General features: G+C 32.4%; 3 protein-coding genes across 8 annotated transcripts; 1 reads left to right on the top strand and 2 right to left on the bottom strand.

Annotated features, from left to right (window-relative positions):
* Window positions 1-403: 403 nt before the first annotated feature.
* LOC100741859 lies at window positions 404-11,255 on the bottom strand. Of its 4 annotated transcripts, none has more exons than XM_003489209.4 (8): window positions 11,096-11,255; window positions 5,644-5,780; window positions 5,421-5,545; window positions 5,094-5,233; window positions 3,928-4,139; window positions 3,504-3,738; window positions 1,618-1,865; window positions 404-1,320 (listed from the first exon to the last, which is right to left on the bottom strand). In XM_003489209.4, exons 1-8 carry the CDS (start codon window positions 11,103-11,105, stop codon window positions 1,090-1,092), a joined length of 1,338 nt encoding a protein of 445 aa, XP_003489257.1. In that variant the 5' UTR covers window positions 11,106-11,255; the 3' UTR covers window positions 404-1,089. The 4 variants fall into 4 exon arrangements, with proteins under 4 accessions (XP_003489257.1, XP_033176390.1, XP_012240620.1 ...); XM_033320499.1 differs by lacking the exon at window positions 11,096-11,255 and adding an exon at window positions 7,116-7,260; XM_012385197.3 differs by lacking the exons at window positions 3,504-3,738; window positions 3,928-4,139 and adding an exon at window positions 4,725-4,751.
* A 569-nt stretch (window positions 11,256-11,824) lies between these two features.
* Window positions 11,825-15,489, bottom strand: LOC100747726 (replication protein A 70 kDa DNA-binding subunit). 3 transcript variants are annotated; one of them, XM_003489172.4, is made up of 13 exons: window positions 15,186-15,482; window positions 15,069-15,116; window positions 14,795-14,991; window positions 14,569-14,717; window positions 14,407-14,497; window positions 14,176-14,338; window positions 13,909-14,113; window positions 13,705-13,817; window positions 13,467-13,633; window positions 13,147-13,378; window positions 12,993-13,076; window positions 12,724-12,918; window positions 11,825-12,638 (listed from the first exon to the last, which is right to left on the bottom strand). In XM_003489172.4, exons 1-13 carry the CDS (start codon window positions 15,213-15,215, stop codon window positions 12,525-12,527), a joined length of 1,788 nt encoding a protein of 595 aa, XP_003489220.1. In that variant the 5' UTR covers window positions 15,216-15,482; the 3' UTR covers window positions 11,825-12,524. The 3 variants fall into 3 exon arrangements, with proteins under 3 accessions (XP_003489220.1, XP_012240630.1, XP_033176386.1); XM_033320495.1 differs by lacking the exon at window positions 11,825-12,638 and having other exon boundaries at window positions 12,782-12,918; window positions 12,993-13,078; window positions 13,148-13,378; window positions 15,186-15,489; XM_012385207.2 differs by lacking the exons at window positions 14,795-14,991; window positions 15,186-15,482.
* A 339-nt stretch (window positions 15,490-15,828) lies between these two features.
* On the top strand, window positions 15,829-17,601 carry LOC100741978 (complement component 1 Q subcomponent-binding protein, mitochondrial). The gene is made up of 5 exons (XM_003489210.4): window positions 15,829-16,193; window positions 16,422-16,572; window positions 16,671-16,873; window positions 16,967-17,055; window positions 17,320-17,601. The coding sequence occupies exons 1-5, from the start codon at window positions 15,983-15,985 to the stop codon at window positions 17,467-17,469; spliced, it is 804 nt and encodes a 267-aa protein (XP_003489258.1). The 5' UTR covers window positions 15,829-15,982; the 3' UTR covers window positions 17,470-17,601.
* Window positions 17,602-17,666: the final 65 nt, after the last annotated feature.

Genomic DNA, 17,666 nt, shown 5'->3' with positions numbered 1-17,666 from the left:
ATGACATATTTATTTATTTTAGGCACGTACTATTTTATAGGACAAAAATGAAGTGTCTGGCACAAATAAACAAGCAGATAAGCAAAAAACTTGTTCTATGAGCCCATGTAGAATTTTTTTTTTTACTTAGGTTTACTTTATTTCCTCTCATTGAGCTACACTGTTGACTGCAAGTATAAAAGTCTCATATTATAATTAACAGATTGTCAGTTACAAATATCTTAAGATAGATTCCACTGTCTTCACCTTTTTGATCTTAACTTCTCCCAGACAAATCTTACAAACTTTTTTCCAAGAACCGACAGGGAAAATTAAAGAAGCATGATTCCAGTTAGTTTATGCGGCACTACCAAATCTCACAACTTACCATTGTGAACAAGGAGGCTAAAAATAATACGTCATGTCTTTTTTCGGAAATATTATTTATTGTTTTGTAACAATATAGACTTTAAAATCAACGATTGTAGAAAAGCGAGAACTATTGTGCATTAAATTAAACCACTATGTGGTTACGAACAAAGTGTTTTTCATAATACTCTGATACGAAATAGGCAATCAAGCGATATGCAAGTTGTACCTTAAACTGCATAAACAGGAATTATCGATACTACTATGTAGCCAGTTATTAACGCATATATATATGTAGCTGAACTGTACATATACACCGCCAGTTTTTGATCGATAATTTCTACGTTATTGACATTGTAATTACGTTCTGTATAGAAATATACGTCCGTTGTACACCAACTGATCGATGAAAATGAGTCACGACCCGCCCATTTGTAATTAGACTAGTTTGCACACATAGGAGATTCTCATTGATCTTATAATACATAATATGTCGCTTCTTTCCCTCTTATTTGGATATAAATAACAATTGAGATTCGATTGTTGGGCTACAAATATTTTCATATGTCTTCATATACGCGAACAACCACTAAGCAGGACAATTATGCACACATAAAATATTTTTGTTGAATCCTTGATATAGCCTACATCTGGTATTTCGTTCGCGTTCAAACATAAAATCATTGTAAGAGATTAGGATTCATTGACAAATTCATCGACGTTGGTGCAGCTAATTCTAATCTAAGGTTTAACCATGATCTCATATTCTGGGAACGCAATCTCAGCACCACCAAACGCTATGTAACACACGCTGTGCGAAGGTTGTACTTTGCCGATTGTCATAGCGCCTTCGTGCAGTACGCGGCCAGCATAGAGTGGCTCTCCATCTTCTGATTCACCAGATGGAATTGCGTTGTGAGGAATGTTGTTTCCGGTTGTTGGAACCCATATTGGATTGCAACCACAGAGAACCTGACAGAGAACAGTTATTAAGTTATAGTTATTTTTTGATACTAATTTAGTATTTTTATCTTATTTATTAGCTTATTTTTTTATGCGAGTTAACCCTTTAAATCGACGATACAAAATAAACGACGAAACCAATATTTTGTGAATGTTAAGATTTTAATTAAGAAGCAACGATTTGACTCCATTTTATATCGTATTCGGTTTTGCTTTTTCTTTCTTTTTTTTGCGTTTAGAGAGAACAATTTACAAAGATCTCTCGTACTTACAGGATTAAATTGCTTCTATTCCCTTCTATCTTACCTGAAAATCAGTCTTTCCATGTTCATCACCACCCCAAGCCACATAACACACAGAGTCTCCTGGCTTCACTTTGCCAGGTAGAAGAGCACCCTCGTGATAGGCTCTGCCCACGTACAAGGGTTCACCACCTATATCTTTTCCTCCTTCGACTGCACCTGGAGGAATTACTCCACCAGTTGCCTCACACCAACAGAAATCTCCTATATCCATGACGCCCAATGGTGGAGGTGGGGCCGATGGATTCACGTCTAGAAGCAGGTGTCACAGAAACACATTAGCCACAGATGGTCAGGACTTACTTACTTCCTCTATTATTTTTTGTATAATATTAAGCGCTTTCCAACCATTACTCGAGTGGTATTAGATTTTTCCTCTTTTTCTTTATCATGTGTGTTACATACATATATACAGGCATCTATTATGTCTTTATGTTGGATAGCACTTGAGGAAGAAGTAAACGATGGTATTAGAAAAGCAAATTATAAAAATTCTCATCTCTGATTAGATGCAACGTCTCATGCTTCGTACAATTAAAAAACAATGCACGAAATTCGAGGAAAATTATGATTTATGGCGTTGATAATGTTTACAGTAATGACACGTGTGAAGAACGATGAACGCATACCAAATGATAATGCGAAAACTTATTATGAGTTCTCTCCGGAATGAGTTTTCACGATGTTTTTGGCAGAATTATTTAACATCATAAATAAATCGACCATGGGATGAATCACATCATAAGCGACTATTAGATTTAAGTTACGACAGAAAGAATGGGGATCGATCGGGAGGAAAAGGCATTTAAAGAATGATGCGTCTGCACTAATTTGCAGAAAATGGGGATATGATGACCTCGGCATACTTTGTTGTACATGCGGCTATTAGATGTAATCGTGTAATAATATGGCTTCCATTCCGTGCAAATATGCATGTGCAGTGCATATAAATCACCATGAACATATTGAATCAAGGCAGTTACATTTCTTACATTCGTCGAAATTCAAGTACTATTATTTGTTAAAAAATCATAATTATATCTCCTTGTGGGTGTAGGTGCTTAACACATTTACTGTATATTGAAATTCTTAGAATTCCTATAGATATGTACATAGATACGTGTAAAAATTAACAGAATATCTAACGTTTAATACAATGTTCAATACAACTTGCAATGAAAAGTTTTACAAAGTAGGCGTGTGACATACAGTAAACGTGTTACTGTCATTACATCAATTACGACCGGACACGACAATTGGCGTGCTAACTGAACTAAACATTTTCAATCGAGAACATTAATCTGCAGGCAATCGTCGATGAGGTATAAGGTACGATTTGCATCAGCATTAAGCTCGATACTCTTTTCTACCATATAACTATACAATAATAAAAGGTTATTTATTTTGAAGGTAGAATTTAGAACAGTATAGGGATAGTAGTTATAGTAATTCTGTAAAATCTAATAACAGGTGGATCGGTAAAGCGTTAATTTTAGCATTTGCAGCCGAGAAGGGATCCGTTGAAAAGAAAGGAGGCAGAAAGTATAGCGTGCGTCGTGAAAAATAAGATTGCATTGATAATTACGAGAAGCAATTAGTGGCACCGACACCCTTTTATCCTCGAACTCCCATTAACATAATACTCGTATAGGTATATCTAGAAATAAAAAAAGTAGGATTCGTATAAATTACATGTTCTACCGAATATTCATATCTATTAACTATAAAAAAAAATCCTACTTTTTATTATAATCTTCAAGATAATGAGAAACCAAGCCTCAACACCCACAAATGATTCGTCGATCGACAATTTCTATTACCAAGGATGAATTGAAGCAGAGAAACAAAAACAAAAAGAGAAAAGAAACGGATATTTAACAGGCAAATTACTTTTGTGGGACGGATGGGATGGATACTGCGCGGTTCGAAGTTTCCATTTGCCGGTTGCTCCCCAACCGGTACGCACACCCACGTAGCTCACGCCAATCGGCTTAGGATCTTGCCATTCCATGATCACAGGACCATTAACATCACCAGCCCTGACCATGATATGACCATCGAGCCAACAAATCGCGAACTTCTTCGTTTCGTTCTCGTTCAGCAGATTTGGCGTATTCACGCGCACCTGTCGGTGCAAAATCAACGTTTTAACACGAAACCCGAACTCTCGATCTTCCTTTTATTTTGTATTAAAGCAAAAAAAGAAAAAAGAGTTGACAAAACATTAAAGATTACTAAATAACTGTTTCGTTTGATGAAAAATTAAAAGAACGTCGTAACGAATAAATGATTTCGAGTTTCGTAAATTTCGAACCTTGTCGGGTTGTTTGCGATCGTATCTGATGATGGATGCTGTGTTTTCCCAACCCCCGAGCATGATTTCGTACATCGGGCTCGAGTCGCCTTTTTTGTTGGTCAGGGCGATGTGCGCGTTACTCTTAGCCCTCACTTCGATGAGGACCGAGCCGCTCCTTACATTATGAAACGTGTAGACTAACTCATTCCGTGTTGACAAGGGGCCATGTCCTTATAGGAAATAAAACATTTAATTTCCGATCAGGATTTGGAAATGAATATCTTTCCTTCTCATTCGCGTTCATTGTTCCCCCAAATTTATTTATTATTCTTGTATAAACTTTTAACATACACGTGGCAATAGAACATGTTGGACATATGTATGTACTTACATATTTTCCATTTTCTATATTGCTATATAACGATTTTACCGTATAGCATATTCAGCTGATAGGGTTTATCAGCCGTTTCAATTATAAGCTTGGAAATATGAGTGCTTTTGATCACACTGCAGCACAATACAAGCGTGACTCAACTACATGTGATCTATGATTCTTTTCTCGTGCATGTGTCCTTCCAATCAAACGGTGTCCAATTACAAAAACACGTTTTAATATACAATGGGAATATTTGTATGAAAAATATAAAGCAATATAGAGGAACATATAGAATAATGTAAAAAGGTGTTGATGTGAAATTCGACACCATTCGAAGTAAAGCGGTAAACGTGCTAGGATAAAACATATTCGAGCAACAGATCTAAAAGCCTAAAAGGGAACAAATATTGTTTCTCGACGTTTCGTATACTTTACGTACAACTATTTTGACCACCTATACATATGGCTGTATGGGCGACGATGCATTAGTAGAGTCGGTCCAAAATTCCATAAAATACCAGCAAGAAAATCGTATTAATAAATTGAGAATTAAAGTTTAAGCACCCTTACATGTGATTTGATAAAAATTGCAATATTTTGTAAATATTTTCCCAAACGGAACACGGATTTACAAAGGGAATTGATTCTAGAACACTAAAATAAGTGCGACGATATTGTTACGACTCTATAAAACCTATTTGTAGACATTAGCTACGATAAATCTACCTAATTTATAAGCAAAAAAAAAAAAAAAGAAAAGAAGGAGTTTAAGAACACGGAATACGATGAGAAGAGATAACAATTTTACCTTCGATCAACCATTCACCGGATGCACCCCAACCGGTGCATACCCCGAAGTAACCGATTCCGAACGGTTCTGGATCGGCGTACGTGAGGAATGCACTTGGTTCGCCCTCTTTACCTACTGAGATAACACCATCGCCCCATCTGCAAGAAAGAATTATGTAATTATTATTATGAATTATGTAAGAAAGAATATCGTACTATTACGAATACGCAAGATGTATGAAACATATTTATTCAAGGTTTCTAAAAACAATACAAAATGATATAAGAAAAGATATTATCACATGTTGTGGTTAATAACTTTAATAATGTAGTTAACACTACCCACCTGATCCAGAATCCACGCGTTTCATCAGCACTCAGGATACCAGGTGTATCTGCCTCAGCAACATCAGGTTTCGTCCTATTTTTACGAATTACAGACTTGCTGTTGCTCCAACCACCAATGAAAACCTGCGATTTTAACACGCACGATACATTCGACTCTCGTTTGTTTATTTGAGAAATTTTATAATAATAATTAAACGAGTTTATCTTTCAATCATGTTTACCTCATACATAGGCTCACCCTCATGGGGACCCGTTGTAAGTGCGATATGAGCATCGTTTGGTGCTTTTATCCGGAACTGAAGTTGCCCGCTCGCGACAGGATAGAAATTATATTCCAATTTATCCTCGGTAGAAAGAGCTAAAGGAAAAAAGAAAGAAATTCTTAGACATTTATTATGCATTATAATATGTAATGTAATTATGTTTATATACATTTTTCCACCTTTGATCGTGTTTATTATTATTAATAATACCAATTAATAACGATAATAATATCTAATCGAGGCTAACATTAACAATGACTTTGATAAAAATTTAATTGAGTTGAAACTTGGTCCGGTGTACTTAAAAATCAGTTGAGTTAAAAAAAACTGGCAAAGGATTTAAAATCCTCTTTAGTTGAAGAAATCCAGACGCCCAGACGTCTGGACGCCAAGACATCCTACACAATATCTACAATAGCATCTATCTACACAGACGCAGCGGGGTGATGTAGAAAAGTAGGACAATGCAGGACTTGCATCGATCAATATATCGTGTGCTCGCGACAGTTTCGAGTCTAGATCGCCTCGTCGTACGTTTCACGACTATAAATTACCTCTAGCGATCGATGATTCACGATTATAATCACGATTACCAAACATTCTCTATAGAAAAAGTTGGTGATAGTTTTTCTTATTCCAAGCACGATCGCTTGCTCATTTAATGAGCATATAATATGAAAAATATTAACTGACAGAGATTAACGATTCATCTTATCAACATTATCGATTATGCAACTCTATATAGTTCATGATATGTAATATAATAGAAGTCTGTATCAAAAGAGAAAAAACTTAATTTCCAGCTTTCGATCTCCAAGTTCAGTCTAATACAATTCAAGTAATCATTAATGAAACGTTCGTTTTCTTTTGTAGAAATGGAATGATTCCAGTCGTCTAACGTTTAACGAATCGTCATAAAATCGTTTGATCTTTTTATTTTTCGATCCAGCTGCAAACGATTTTGTCGCACGACCATAAATTCAATTTGTTTCTGACGTATCAAATTAGCTTAATGTCGTCAATGTTATTTTCCATCTTATACATATGCACCTACATTTTACGCTATAAACACATATTTCCATAATGAGATACATTGGCCGGAAATCGTTAGATTCAGTCTGCTTTTAAATTATAGTCTTATACAGTCGTTCTTCTGCTCGAAAGATCGCACCTGGCTTCGCCTCTATAGGCTCCAGAGAAACACCTTGCGTAAGAAAACATGTGCTCTGACTTTATTGAATTGTTAACGCTGATTACCTCTGCCAATATTCAACAAACGCTTCTTTAAATTTTTTCCAGACTTTGTAAAAGATATACAAAAAAATTGATCTTAATCGAAGACTTAATCGATATTTATTGTTTCTCGGAATTTTTCATGCTTGATAATTATTGAAAATTATTATCTTTTACTTATTAGGTTGAACATTTACCTGGAAATTTGATTAACGACAGCAACTGAATTCCAAAGTCTGTGAAAATTAACGCTAACACTATTGTCTCTATGAAAAGGTTCCGCCAAAACGAGCGCCCGGAAAACATGCACATTCTACATTTATCAGAGTCTATCGACACTGACAAATTATCACAATTGTTAATAAATTGTTTATTTCGTATTAAATTCTCGCATTCGAAATTCTTCGTAATCTATTTCATGTTATTTATCGATAAACGATTGATATTAATTTCGCTAGAAAATTGCTAACCCTAAAGTGCAAGTAAATTCTTTCCTAATTGAACACCATCGCAAACAAACTTCGATTAATTCAAAAATTGCATAGATCTTCTATTATCTTCGATTCGAATTTGAAATGTTGAATTTTTATTTAAATATCAAGTAATATCCACGTGACACTATATTGCTACGCTGCAGGTATACTAAAGTTACGTTATAGCAGGCTTTTCATTAATCGTCTTTCCGTTAAGTAAAATGAACTATGGACTGTCATGACGATGATCCACGTACGAAATAACCGTTGTTACACCTACTACTACTATCGAAATGTTCTGTAACACGCGACAACAAGAATTTGCTGGACGAACGCAACGCTTATAAATAGCGGCTTGTGTCACAGAGGCCATGTTCGTTGCTGACATCATTGTGTCATCGTCAACAATTTGAATCACATCAATTTTTGCACATCATGAATCAATCACCCATATTCCATCTTTTACAGCAACGATTTTTATCTCATACTTTACTATTCTTTAAGCCTAAAATTATTTAATAGTCTTTTTTTAGATTTGCTTCAAGATTTTCTGTACGACTGCTAGTCTCTTCATTAACACTTTCTTAATGTAAAGTAGCTATAAAATGGTTTAAACGATAAGGCGACCATGAATAATAGAAAGTTCCATTACGCGAGGCCGAGAACGCCATTGTGATGATGTCATTTAGTATTTTGATGCCAATTACATACATACTTCATATAGCGGTACTTCGGTGATTCAAAGTGATCAATGTGCCGAACTTTTACGTCACCTCCACATTCGGATTAGAAACAATCTCATACCCTTGATAATATTTTCCAATTATCTCTATCTTCATAAATATCGTTTATCTACATAAAAAAACAGACATAAAAAAAAAGAGATTAAAATAAGAAAAATATCATATACTTGTTAGAATAAACGTTTGTTTGTATGGAATAACCTATATGTACTTTTACTGTACAAAAAGTTTCTTGAACTTTCTCTATTTACTTATTTTTACATTATTTTCGATTAGTTCTAGGATATTCGTTTTGTGGGCAAAGTTGATTGAGGTACCAGATATTCTGTAAAAGAAGTGTTACGCTTTACGTTGACAATTAACATAATAACGAGAAAATTAGAGCCATTGAGCCAATTTCAATTGCGCAATGATGATCGTCGGTTGGTTCTACCGTTTTGACGTTTATTACCGTATTATTCTAGTGCTTTCATTAACATGACTCTAGAACCTATTTTAACGTATAATGTAGCGAATATGACTTTTTACATCTAATTTCGCTAACTTTACTGGATCCATTATATCATGTTCTATCATTTCTAGCGCAAATGCATGGTTGCCAATAGTTTGACGATCATGTGTCCTGTAGTAAACCTCTTAGTGTTCATTCGTGTTTTACTGTCATTGACCTCGCATAGCAACTCTCTTCCTTTTGCTAGCAAGCTGGACCGCGCTTCCTAATGGAAAAAGTATTCACATGTACCAGTTAAATTTAAAAACAAATAAAAAATTCATATTTCATCTTTATGTAGAACATGTTGCAGAACTCATTATATAGAAAGTGAAATTTCAAATTGTTTCATATATATTTATAATGAATATAATAGGTATATATGTACATAAAATTTTTCTATAGCATATTCCTTTTATATTTTTTCTTTTCTTTCCTTGAATAAAGAAAGTCTATTAAAAAAGTATAATAATATTACATTTACACACAAGGTACAGCAAATACATGGTGATATATCGAAACAAATATGGCGACTTCCGAGTTCAGAAAAATTAAGGTTTCTACAGAGATTCTAGAAAACTTGAGAAAATAAGCGAGAACAGTAGAATTGCACGTTACGAAACAATCTGGAACTTATGGTTGGTTGCACAAGAAATCCTGCAGAGATGACGTGATACCGGAATTATGAAAATTAAGGTTGTGTCACATATGAAACAGTACTGTTATGATTTTTCAACCGTAAAAAAGTTTCTTCAGAGAACAAGAAAGCTGATCAAACGTTATTTTTGAACTGCAACTGTTTATGCATTTACAAGATACATATTTAAAGTTGTAAAAATACACAGATCACGTAAAATATTACATAATATGCAAAAATATATCAATTATCCAAAATATACTTATATATATATATATATGTACACATTATAACATATACATATTTACCAGATAAAATAAATCTCTGCTAAGATTCCACTTTTGTATGTAGTGTTGGTAAAAATACAAATCTGCGAAATTATTCTGTTATTCCACATTTCTATTAACATTATTCTATTATTATGAAACTCATATTGATAAGATATTCAAACTTTCACCAGAATTTAGGTTAAGCGAGGACATATTTCTACTTTAATGGAACTAGCACGAAGTTGTATAGATTCGTGAAATCGCATTGTACATAGCTAAAAATGCCGGCCGGCCGGTTTGTCAAACTGGCACAGCCGCACCCGTATACGCTAAATATACTAATTTAACTAGACACTAGAAAATAAATTACGTAATAAGACATTCTCCTGTAAACATAATTCTATTCTTCACCATTTCCTATAGATCCCTAATCGATAAGGTAGATATCTCAATATCTACTACTTCGATAGATATTCTCGAACATTCGATGATTCCTTTCAATGAAGTGAAAATATTGTTCGCATCTATTTACCATTTTTCTTTCGTTTCTTCAGATTCCTTGGTACAAAATTAGACATGATTATTGAAGATAATATGGAATTATTATAGGCATTATATTAGAGGGACGATATTTGCAAGATCGAACTAGAAGGGTAGATTAATCATAGCGTCGCGTGTTTCTGAGAAGTGTTATGATACATTAGAAACGAATTCGATATTGGACTACCACGATAAAAATAGACGTGATCCTTTCGAAGTCACGCGAAAGATTTTCGACCATATTTCACACCTTCTTTCAAAATACATATTATCTTACGATGTTTATTACGACGATATGTACAATAATAATATTTATATAACGTTATAGTAGTATCAAGTGCTACAATTGTTACAAGTAGTCGTAATAGATTTTATTAAATATGTTGTTACATGTTATACTACAATGCATTATGTAGAAATGAAAGGTCGGATTGGAAAAAGTTGATGTTTTGTAAAAAAATTATTTTCTCGACAGTAATTAGCACGTATTTACTTAAAAGATATGCAATTTCAAAAAATATTTCAGGATATTTCCGTCGAACGATCATGATACGAAACATGAAAAATATAGTATTTTTGTAAACTATTTTTGGTAAAAATTATAATGCCTAATTAAATATAACATATTTCGAATTACATGAATACAGTACATTTCTAATTTCTATGCGTTGATAATAATTATCTCAGAAAATTACTTATTCAAAGTATCTTCATATCCATGTGTATTTGTATAAGTAGAAGATAGTATTTGTATTTTGTATTTTTTATTTTTTCCTATATTCCTTATCTTTTTTACAAGGAAAAAAATTATAGTTTAAATAAGTAAATATTGATAAAAAATTGTGTTTCTAAAATGACAGTTAACCGATTTATCATGTTTAATTATTTATGCAAAAAGGAGTTTCTAATGTCAAATAGGCAAAATGTAACTACAAATGGAGATAAATTAGAAAAAGTAATAAAAAAAAAGATGTTAATATTGACTTAGCGATATAATTTGTTGATATAAAAATGCAAGTGCTTACAAATAGCCATGGTGTTCTTCCAAATACAGACAAAATCAAAAATCACTGTACTACGTAACAATCACCTGCTCTTCGCGAAGGTTGAATTCGTACTGCGACGAAATGCGTCGTTTTGGCGCTTTACGAACGTAAGCCGCTCGCGCATGCCCAGTACACATACTACAGGCGCAAGGTCTTAACGCCAGTAATTTGCAAGCGGTAATCAAACAAATACGATGAGTCATAAACTACTGACACATGTTCATTTTCGGATGTAAACTGGTCAAAAAATTTGTTTAGAACTGCAGATGCGCTTAAAATATTTTTATAATACGTAAAAATGCGTATATGTCACATATAAATAGGGCAAAAGACTTAAAACAAAGTTAAATTTTTGAATCTTTGAATTCAAATATAATTCCCAAATTTGTTAAGTATCAATGTAATACTTAAAATAATCATGCTGTTTACTATAGTTATGCAATTATGTAGGCCATTCGACAGATGGTGAATAATTCAAGTAGTATGATTCATAAACTCCAATTACTTTTTAATCATTATATGTATTAACAGATACAGTTCATTGTAAGTGACTTATATTTTTCGGTAATACAAATGGCATTAACGAATTAATCCTTATTGTACGATAAGGATATTACGTAATCTTTAAGTTGTAAATTTATTTAAAAGGTGATGATTCAACATATATATATACACCATTATATATATATGTATATACATACACATTCGTACATGATATAGTTTATTCATTCATAACATCATTATAAACACGTTTAGGGTAATGTCGTCATTATTATAAGTACTCTTAGTCCTACTGCCTAATAGTATCAACGAAGATTGGCATATAACACTTTGCTTTCACAACGATAATAATGTCGACTAAATGCAATTACGTTTGTATGATATTTCTAACTAAACTGGTTTTATTCATGCGTAACTTTACGAAAAATGCATATATGTAATTTCATATACTCATAGCTTCGATGACTTTGTTAAACAATAATACGCTGCTACATAATAATTCTAATGAATCATGCCGAATTGCAAGATTATCTACATATAAGTTTATTCGGAACACGATTTCACATTTTTATACACAGTAATTATTTAGCAAAGCCTAACACGTCTTAGTTTAATGAACAGCACGATCATATTATGATAAATATGTATGTAATAAGTTTAATATTTACTAAATTTATAGCTATTTATGTAGGAAAATTAATGGAGTAATTTATGGTAATTACATTTTTCAAAGTATATTTAGCAACGTTAAATATAGGAATTATTGAATTACACACAAATATGTGATGAAATATCAAAAAATTATTATTGGATTAATTAACAATATAAAAATATACTGATATTTTTTCAAACAAAAAGAGCTCAGACATGCGCAAATCTAGAAAATATTATCAGGAATGGAATAACTTTAAGTACTATCAATACCAGTTAATTCTTTGAGTTTGGTTATTAAGTCTTCGTTGTAGGCTTTACAATCGGTTGGGGATACATCAATACATGTTGATCTTAACCTGTTTTCATCCTGTAAATAATCCAGTGCGGTAAATAATTACAAATATTAGAATCTTGGAATCAAATATTAGAATCATTGCATTGAGTCAACTTACACCGAATGTCTCCATTTTCGTTCTTATCTTAAATATGAAACTTTTAAATGTTACTTCGCCAAGTTTTTCCAGGTAAGCATCGTTATCATTTTCTTTTAATTCTCCAAGTTCCTGAGCTGTAATACCTAAAATTTTCTCTGTTTCGTCATTAAATGCCGTGACCCACATATTGTCTGTCCAGTCAGCCAAGCTTAGCTGCAAAAATGCTAAATATTAATAAATCTGACTTGCATCTAAATAGATGAAAACAAAATTTATTTTGCACTTACGCTTCCAAGTAAACGATATTTGAAGTTAGGGAATTCTTTATTACATTTTTCGCACCTGTACATGCCATTTGCTTGATCTATCACCTGCAAAATACAATCTCTTAATTGATGGTGTTTTATTATATCTACTTATAAAGTACGAGATAATAATTACCTTTTTTTTGCAGTTTTCACTAGGGCACGATTTATATAAAATATTTTCAGTGCGTAAGAGATTAATGGTCGCCTTCACCGTAAATATTTCCGGACCGTTCTTTTTATCTATCTGACTGTTTGCTTCGCCAATTGTGATCAATGCCTGAGACATTTGAGCTGCACTTCCAAATGCTCTTGAAAGTGGCTTTGCTTCTTCATGACATCCAGTTGTGTTAAACCAACCTCGTAATCTATATTAAAATAAAAAGTATTACTCTAAAACCAAGATTTTTTGCAATTACAATATTAGTTTCAGAGACTTATTAATGACTTTGACACCTATGTGCTTCTGGAATATCTGGATCAATCTGTACAGCAGTTCCACTGAGAGTAGACAAATTCTTTCCACCGTTAAATTCGCCAACACGAGCTCCTTTAATGGCTAAAACTGGATTATCATTTCCTGAAAATTCTTCAGCTTGTGTTCCCCATAGTGTAAGCGTTACCTAAAATCTCATTTTATGTAATATTATAAAAACTTTCTTTTTTATTGTATTTAGTCAGGTAAAATTTTTACCATAGTATTACTTTCATCAATGAGATTAACATCCCTTTTTTTCATGTCTTTACCAGTGGTTCGTGATACTAACATCTGCAAATCACCACGAGATTTTACAATAGCCAAAACATCTGCAACAAATAAGTGTTATGATTAATAGATAATAGATTAAAGTGTTATGATACAATATATAAATAGTATACATTTCAATTCAATATTTACCTATTATATCATTTTTCTCCTTTTGCTCTATATCGTTTATTGGTATGAAATCAAACTGAAGAGTTGGAATTTTATCTCCAATGTCATGACATGGAATTATTTCTGAATCACCAGTTAGAGTCATTTCATAATCGTTTTTTAAATTATTAAATTGCTTATTTGCAGTTTTTAAAGATGCTCTGGAAATGTAATAAACCTTCCCAATCTGCAATAAGATGTATATTATTATGCAACATTATAAAATACATACAACAGCACACTAATTACCTCAATCATATCATAGAATTTATCACACTGATCTCTAAATGCAGTGCATCTAATCTCTCCACTTTCGTCCACAAGATCCATGGAAAACAATTTTCCTTCACCACGTGAATTACTCCATGTTCTAATGGCAGATTTATTGACAACTCGTGCCTTTATTACCCACCTATGTAAAAGATTATTTAGCACACTAAAAAACTGTGACACTTAAAAAGAATGAAAAATTAAAAACACCTGTTTTGATAAGGACTCAATGCAACGATTGGGATTGTGGATATATCACTGGTAGAAGACTGTTGACCACTATGCTTTGACACCAAGCTACCTGAATAATAAAATACTAAAATAACATGTTATTGATATGATTTGTACTAATTCATAGTTAGTGTGTATTACTTTGCTGTTGTGAAGCAGCTTGCGCAGACTGTACACTTTGTGCTGGTTTAGATTCACCATCAGCGTCAGCATTTGTTGGATTACCAATTTTACGTCCAACTTCATCACCCGCAACTTTTAAATCAACACTTAATATCACCATTACTCGTCTAAAATAAAAAGAATTCAATGTTGAATTGTTAATAAAATTTTGTTATTCTTTATTTAATAAATGATTATTGCGTACTTTTGTTTGCCAGCATTATTTACCACACTTATAGCATATCTATTTATTTGGCAAATGGAAAATTCTGTTAATACATTATCAGTTATCATTGAATTTAATTGTGTGGCAAGCATCGTAAATGAATTTATTCGTTTTCCATCAGATACGAGAAGTCTGTAACGTTCTCCACTATTTGAACTGGACAATTTCTTGTGACCCTATAAACAATTATCGTATTCAAAAATGAGATACTTCAGTCTGAAAGCAAATTAGACGGAGGATATAGTTTATTTACCAATATTTGCAATATCGGCCTATCGACCTCGATCCCGTTCATGATTTTCTAAAAATCAGATAAAATAAATTGCATCACAATTGTATCATAAAATACAAATACTATGTTTAAACTTACATCCAACGCTCCTTCCGTAAGTGAATACATCTTTTAAAACTAACTTATAAAACGTCGAATAAAGCTAATGATATATCTACATCACACAACGTATTGTATTTGATATTTTTTATGGCGGTATTTCTACTGAGGTATTTCCTGTACGTTTCCCACTATTTTTTTGCGATATCAACCAAGGATATATATCAATATAAGATAGCATAGAACTTATACTAGAGATGAATAGAAAGATCATTCAAGACACTCAAAATAAGGCTCTGTGGTGGTCAAAGGCTACACTGTTCGTCGAAAAGCTCTTGATGTTTTTTGGCGGTAGAAACGAGCGGACACACAACGTTGCAATTATCTCCTTTTGTTGTTTCCAGTTGCATTCCTGTTTGCGGACTTTTCCTTACTCCAGTGATCATCTAATTTAGTCGAGTATTTCGTTAGCGTAATTAAAGTTTATTTCGAGTAAGGTTGTCTTTATTATTATGAAGTTAAAAGCTAAGTTGAGTAAGTTATTCGAATATTTAGATAGCGCGCGCTGTCGTGACCATAGGAATTAATAACATGATGACAATCTACTTTTGGGCGACGTCACATGTGTTAATTCCAATCTTCACTTCGAACAAAAAATTACTAGAAATCACCATACAAATGTTTGTTCTAGAAATTACAAGGGGACGGTAGACTATATAGTTTATGAATTCGTGACGGTGGTATTCATCCTGCCTCGTGTTCGGTTTATTAGAAATCCATTTTATGCGTATACCTATACGATTCGAAGAAAGCCAACGTTAGTTGTGAACATTAAAATGAATGGAATAATAAGGAAGATATTATGTTCGCCGGTAATTAAAAATTTGTATACGGCAACTTCGACTACAGGAATCGCAAGTAATCAATTAAGAACACTGTGGAACGATTCTCGACGAATCCAAATCACACCTATCACTTCGACAAAACTATTTAAGCATCCAAGTGTTTCTTGTAATTTCGGTTATTGTCGGCATTCTCATACGAAAGGTACATTATATCGTAATTTATTTCATCATTTCATCGTCATATAAATCAATCATATATATTGTAAATTTCAGTAATTGCATTTTTAAACATTTATACATTTATATTGTGATATATCTATGTTACTAATAATATAAGTTTTATATACTTTATTTATGTTAGGACTGAAATATTTTCATTGAGTAATTGTTTTATCGCTTTATCATAATTATTTCCTTCTCCTTTTTATAGCTGAGAAGGAGCTTGTAGAATTTTTAGCTGAAGAAATCATAGCAGAAAAGAATGCACAAAAATTAAAAACTATTCCCACTCAATTAGATGGTTTTAAAGTCTCGCTTGATGGGGCAGATGTTAATTTGGAAAAGAAGCAAGATAATGAAACGTAACAGAACTTTTAACATGCTATATTATTATAAAATATGATAAACTATTTTCAGTAGAAAATACATTTCTTCTTTTACTACAAATTATCTTTTACAGAATTAGAATCTCATTTAACATAAATCATACTGTTGATTCTGATTCTGAACCTGATGTTGAAATGACTAGTGATACTCCAGACATTGGTGATATGAAAAGTAAACCATCCTTCACAGTTGATATAGTTAGAGAAAATCAGACTCTTGGATTCACCTGTTCCTTTAACAATGAACCTGGTGCATCAGGTGCCAATGAAAGTTATAGTAAGTAACATTGAATTCTAACTTATAGCAATACATGTATGTACTATTGTACAATTAGATGAATGTGTTTTTCATACATCCATTTAATTTCAGATGACATCTTTGGTATAGATGAAATTACTTTATATACAGGAGAACATTCTGACAAAGTGTATGCCGTTGCTGGTGAAATTATTGATGGGGTAAGTAATTAATATATATATTCTATAATGAGCTTATATGTATCTATAAAAAACAAACCAAAGTGTTGAGTACAAATTGGAGTATCTGGTAACCAATTTGATTATTGATCTTTGGAAAAGTAAAACATTCGCACATAGAATAATTTTATTATTGATAAAATTAATACTTGAGAATGTGACAATGATTTACTACAGATTCTTATCTAATTAATTTCATGTTTCTTTTTATATATGTTTATAGAAATATATATATTTATTTTTCAGTATCTATATGATTTGCTGATGAATTATCTCGAAGAGAAAGGCATTTCAAACGAGTTTGCGGAGAAATTGATTGACCTGAGTACGAGTTACGAACATACCGCGTATGTTAGCTTATTAGAAGGCCTTTCCAAATTCACATCACGAAAATAATTGTTATTTTAATTTCTACTATATTTACAATTAATTAGATATAGAGTATGTTTATGTGAAAATATGTTTATAATAAATGCATATAACACCTATGTTCATCTTATTGAAGTAAAATGTAATTTTGTATTTGTAGTGAATGTATTGAAGTACCATCTCATTTTTAAATAAAATAAATACATTGTATCTTAAACTTCATC

This window comes from Bombus impatiens, unplaced genomic scaffold, assembly GCF_000188095.3.
Source record: "Bombus impatiens unplaced genomic scaffold, BIMP_2.2 scf_0318, whole genome shotgun sequence".
Classification (NCBI taxonomy): Eukaryota; Metazoa; Arthropoda; class Insecta; order Hymenoptera; family Apidae; genus Bombus; species Bombus impatiens.
The sequence above is the reverse complement of the archived record's forward strand: the minus strand, read 5'-3'. Positions and strand labels throughout refer to the sequence as shown.

What these genes read in the sequence shown, in the direction of transcription:
- LOC100741859 (XM_033320499.1), bottom strand. Translation starts at nt 7,230, where the DNA reads ATGTGCATGTTTTCCGGGCGCTCGTTTTGGCGGAACCTTTTCATAGAG. An exon ending in GTCGTTAATCAAATTTCCAG is followed by an intron (nt 5,781 to 7,115) that starts GTAAATGTTCAA and finishes TTTTTCCTTTAG; the next exon opens with CTCTTTCTACCGAGGATAAA. An exon ending in ATCCCATCCGTCCCACAAAA is followed by an intron (nt 1,866 to 3,503) that starts GTAATTTGCCTG and finishes ACCTGCTTCTAG; the next exon opens with ACGTGAATCCATCGGCCCCA.
- LOC100747726 (XM_003489172.4), bottom strand. Translation starts at nt 15,215, where the DNA reads ATGTATTCACTTACGGAAGGAGCGTTGGAT. An exon ending in TTGAGTCCTTATCAAAACAG is followed by an intron (nt 14,339 to 14,406) that starts GTGTTTTTAATT and finishes TCTTTTACATAG; the next exon opens with GTGGGTAATAAAGGCACGAG. An exon ending in CGAAAATGGAGACATTCGGT is followed by an intron (nt 12,639 to 12,723) that starts GTAAGTTGACTC and finishes GATTATTTACAG; the next exon opens with GATGAAAACAGGTTAAGATC.
- LOC100741978 (XM_003489210.4), top strand. Translation starts at nt 15,983, where the DNA reads ATGAATGGAATAATAAGGAAGATATTATGTTCGCCGGTAATTAAAAAT. An exon ending in AGGTGCCAATGAAAGTTATA is followed by an intron (nt 16,874 to 16,966) that starts GTAAGTAACATT and finishes ATTTAATTTCAG; the next exon opens with ATGACATCTTTGGTATAGAT. An exon ending in CTGGTGAAATTATTGATGGG is followed by an intron (nt 17,056 to 17,319) that starts GTAAGTAATTAA and finishes TTTATTTTTCAG; the next exon opens with TATCTATATGATTTGCTGAT.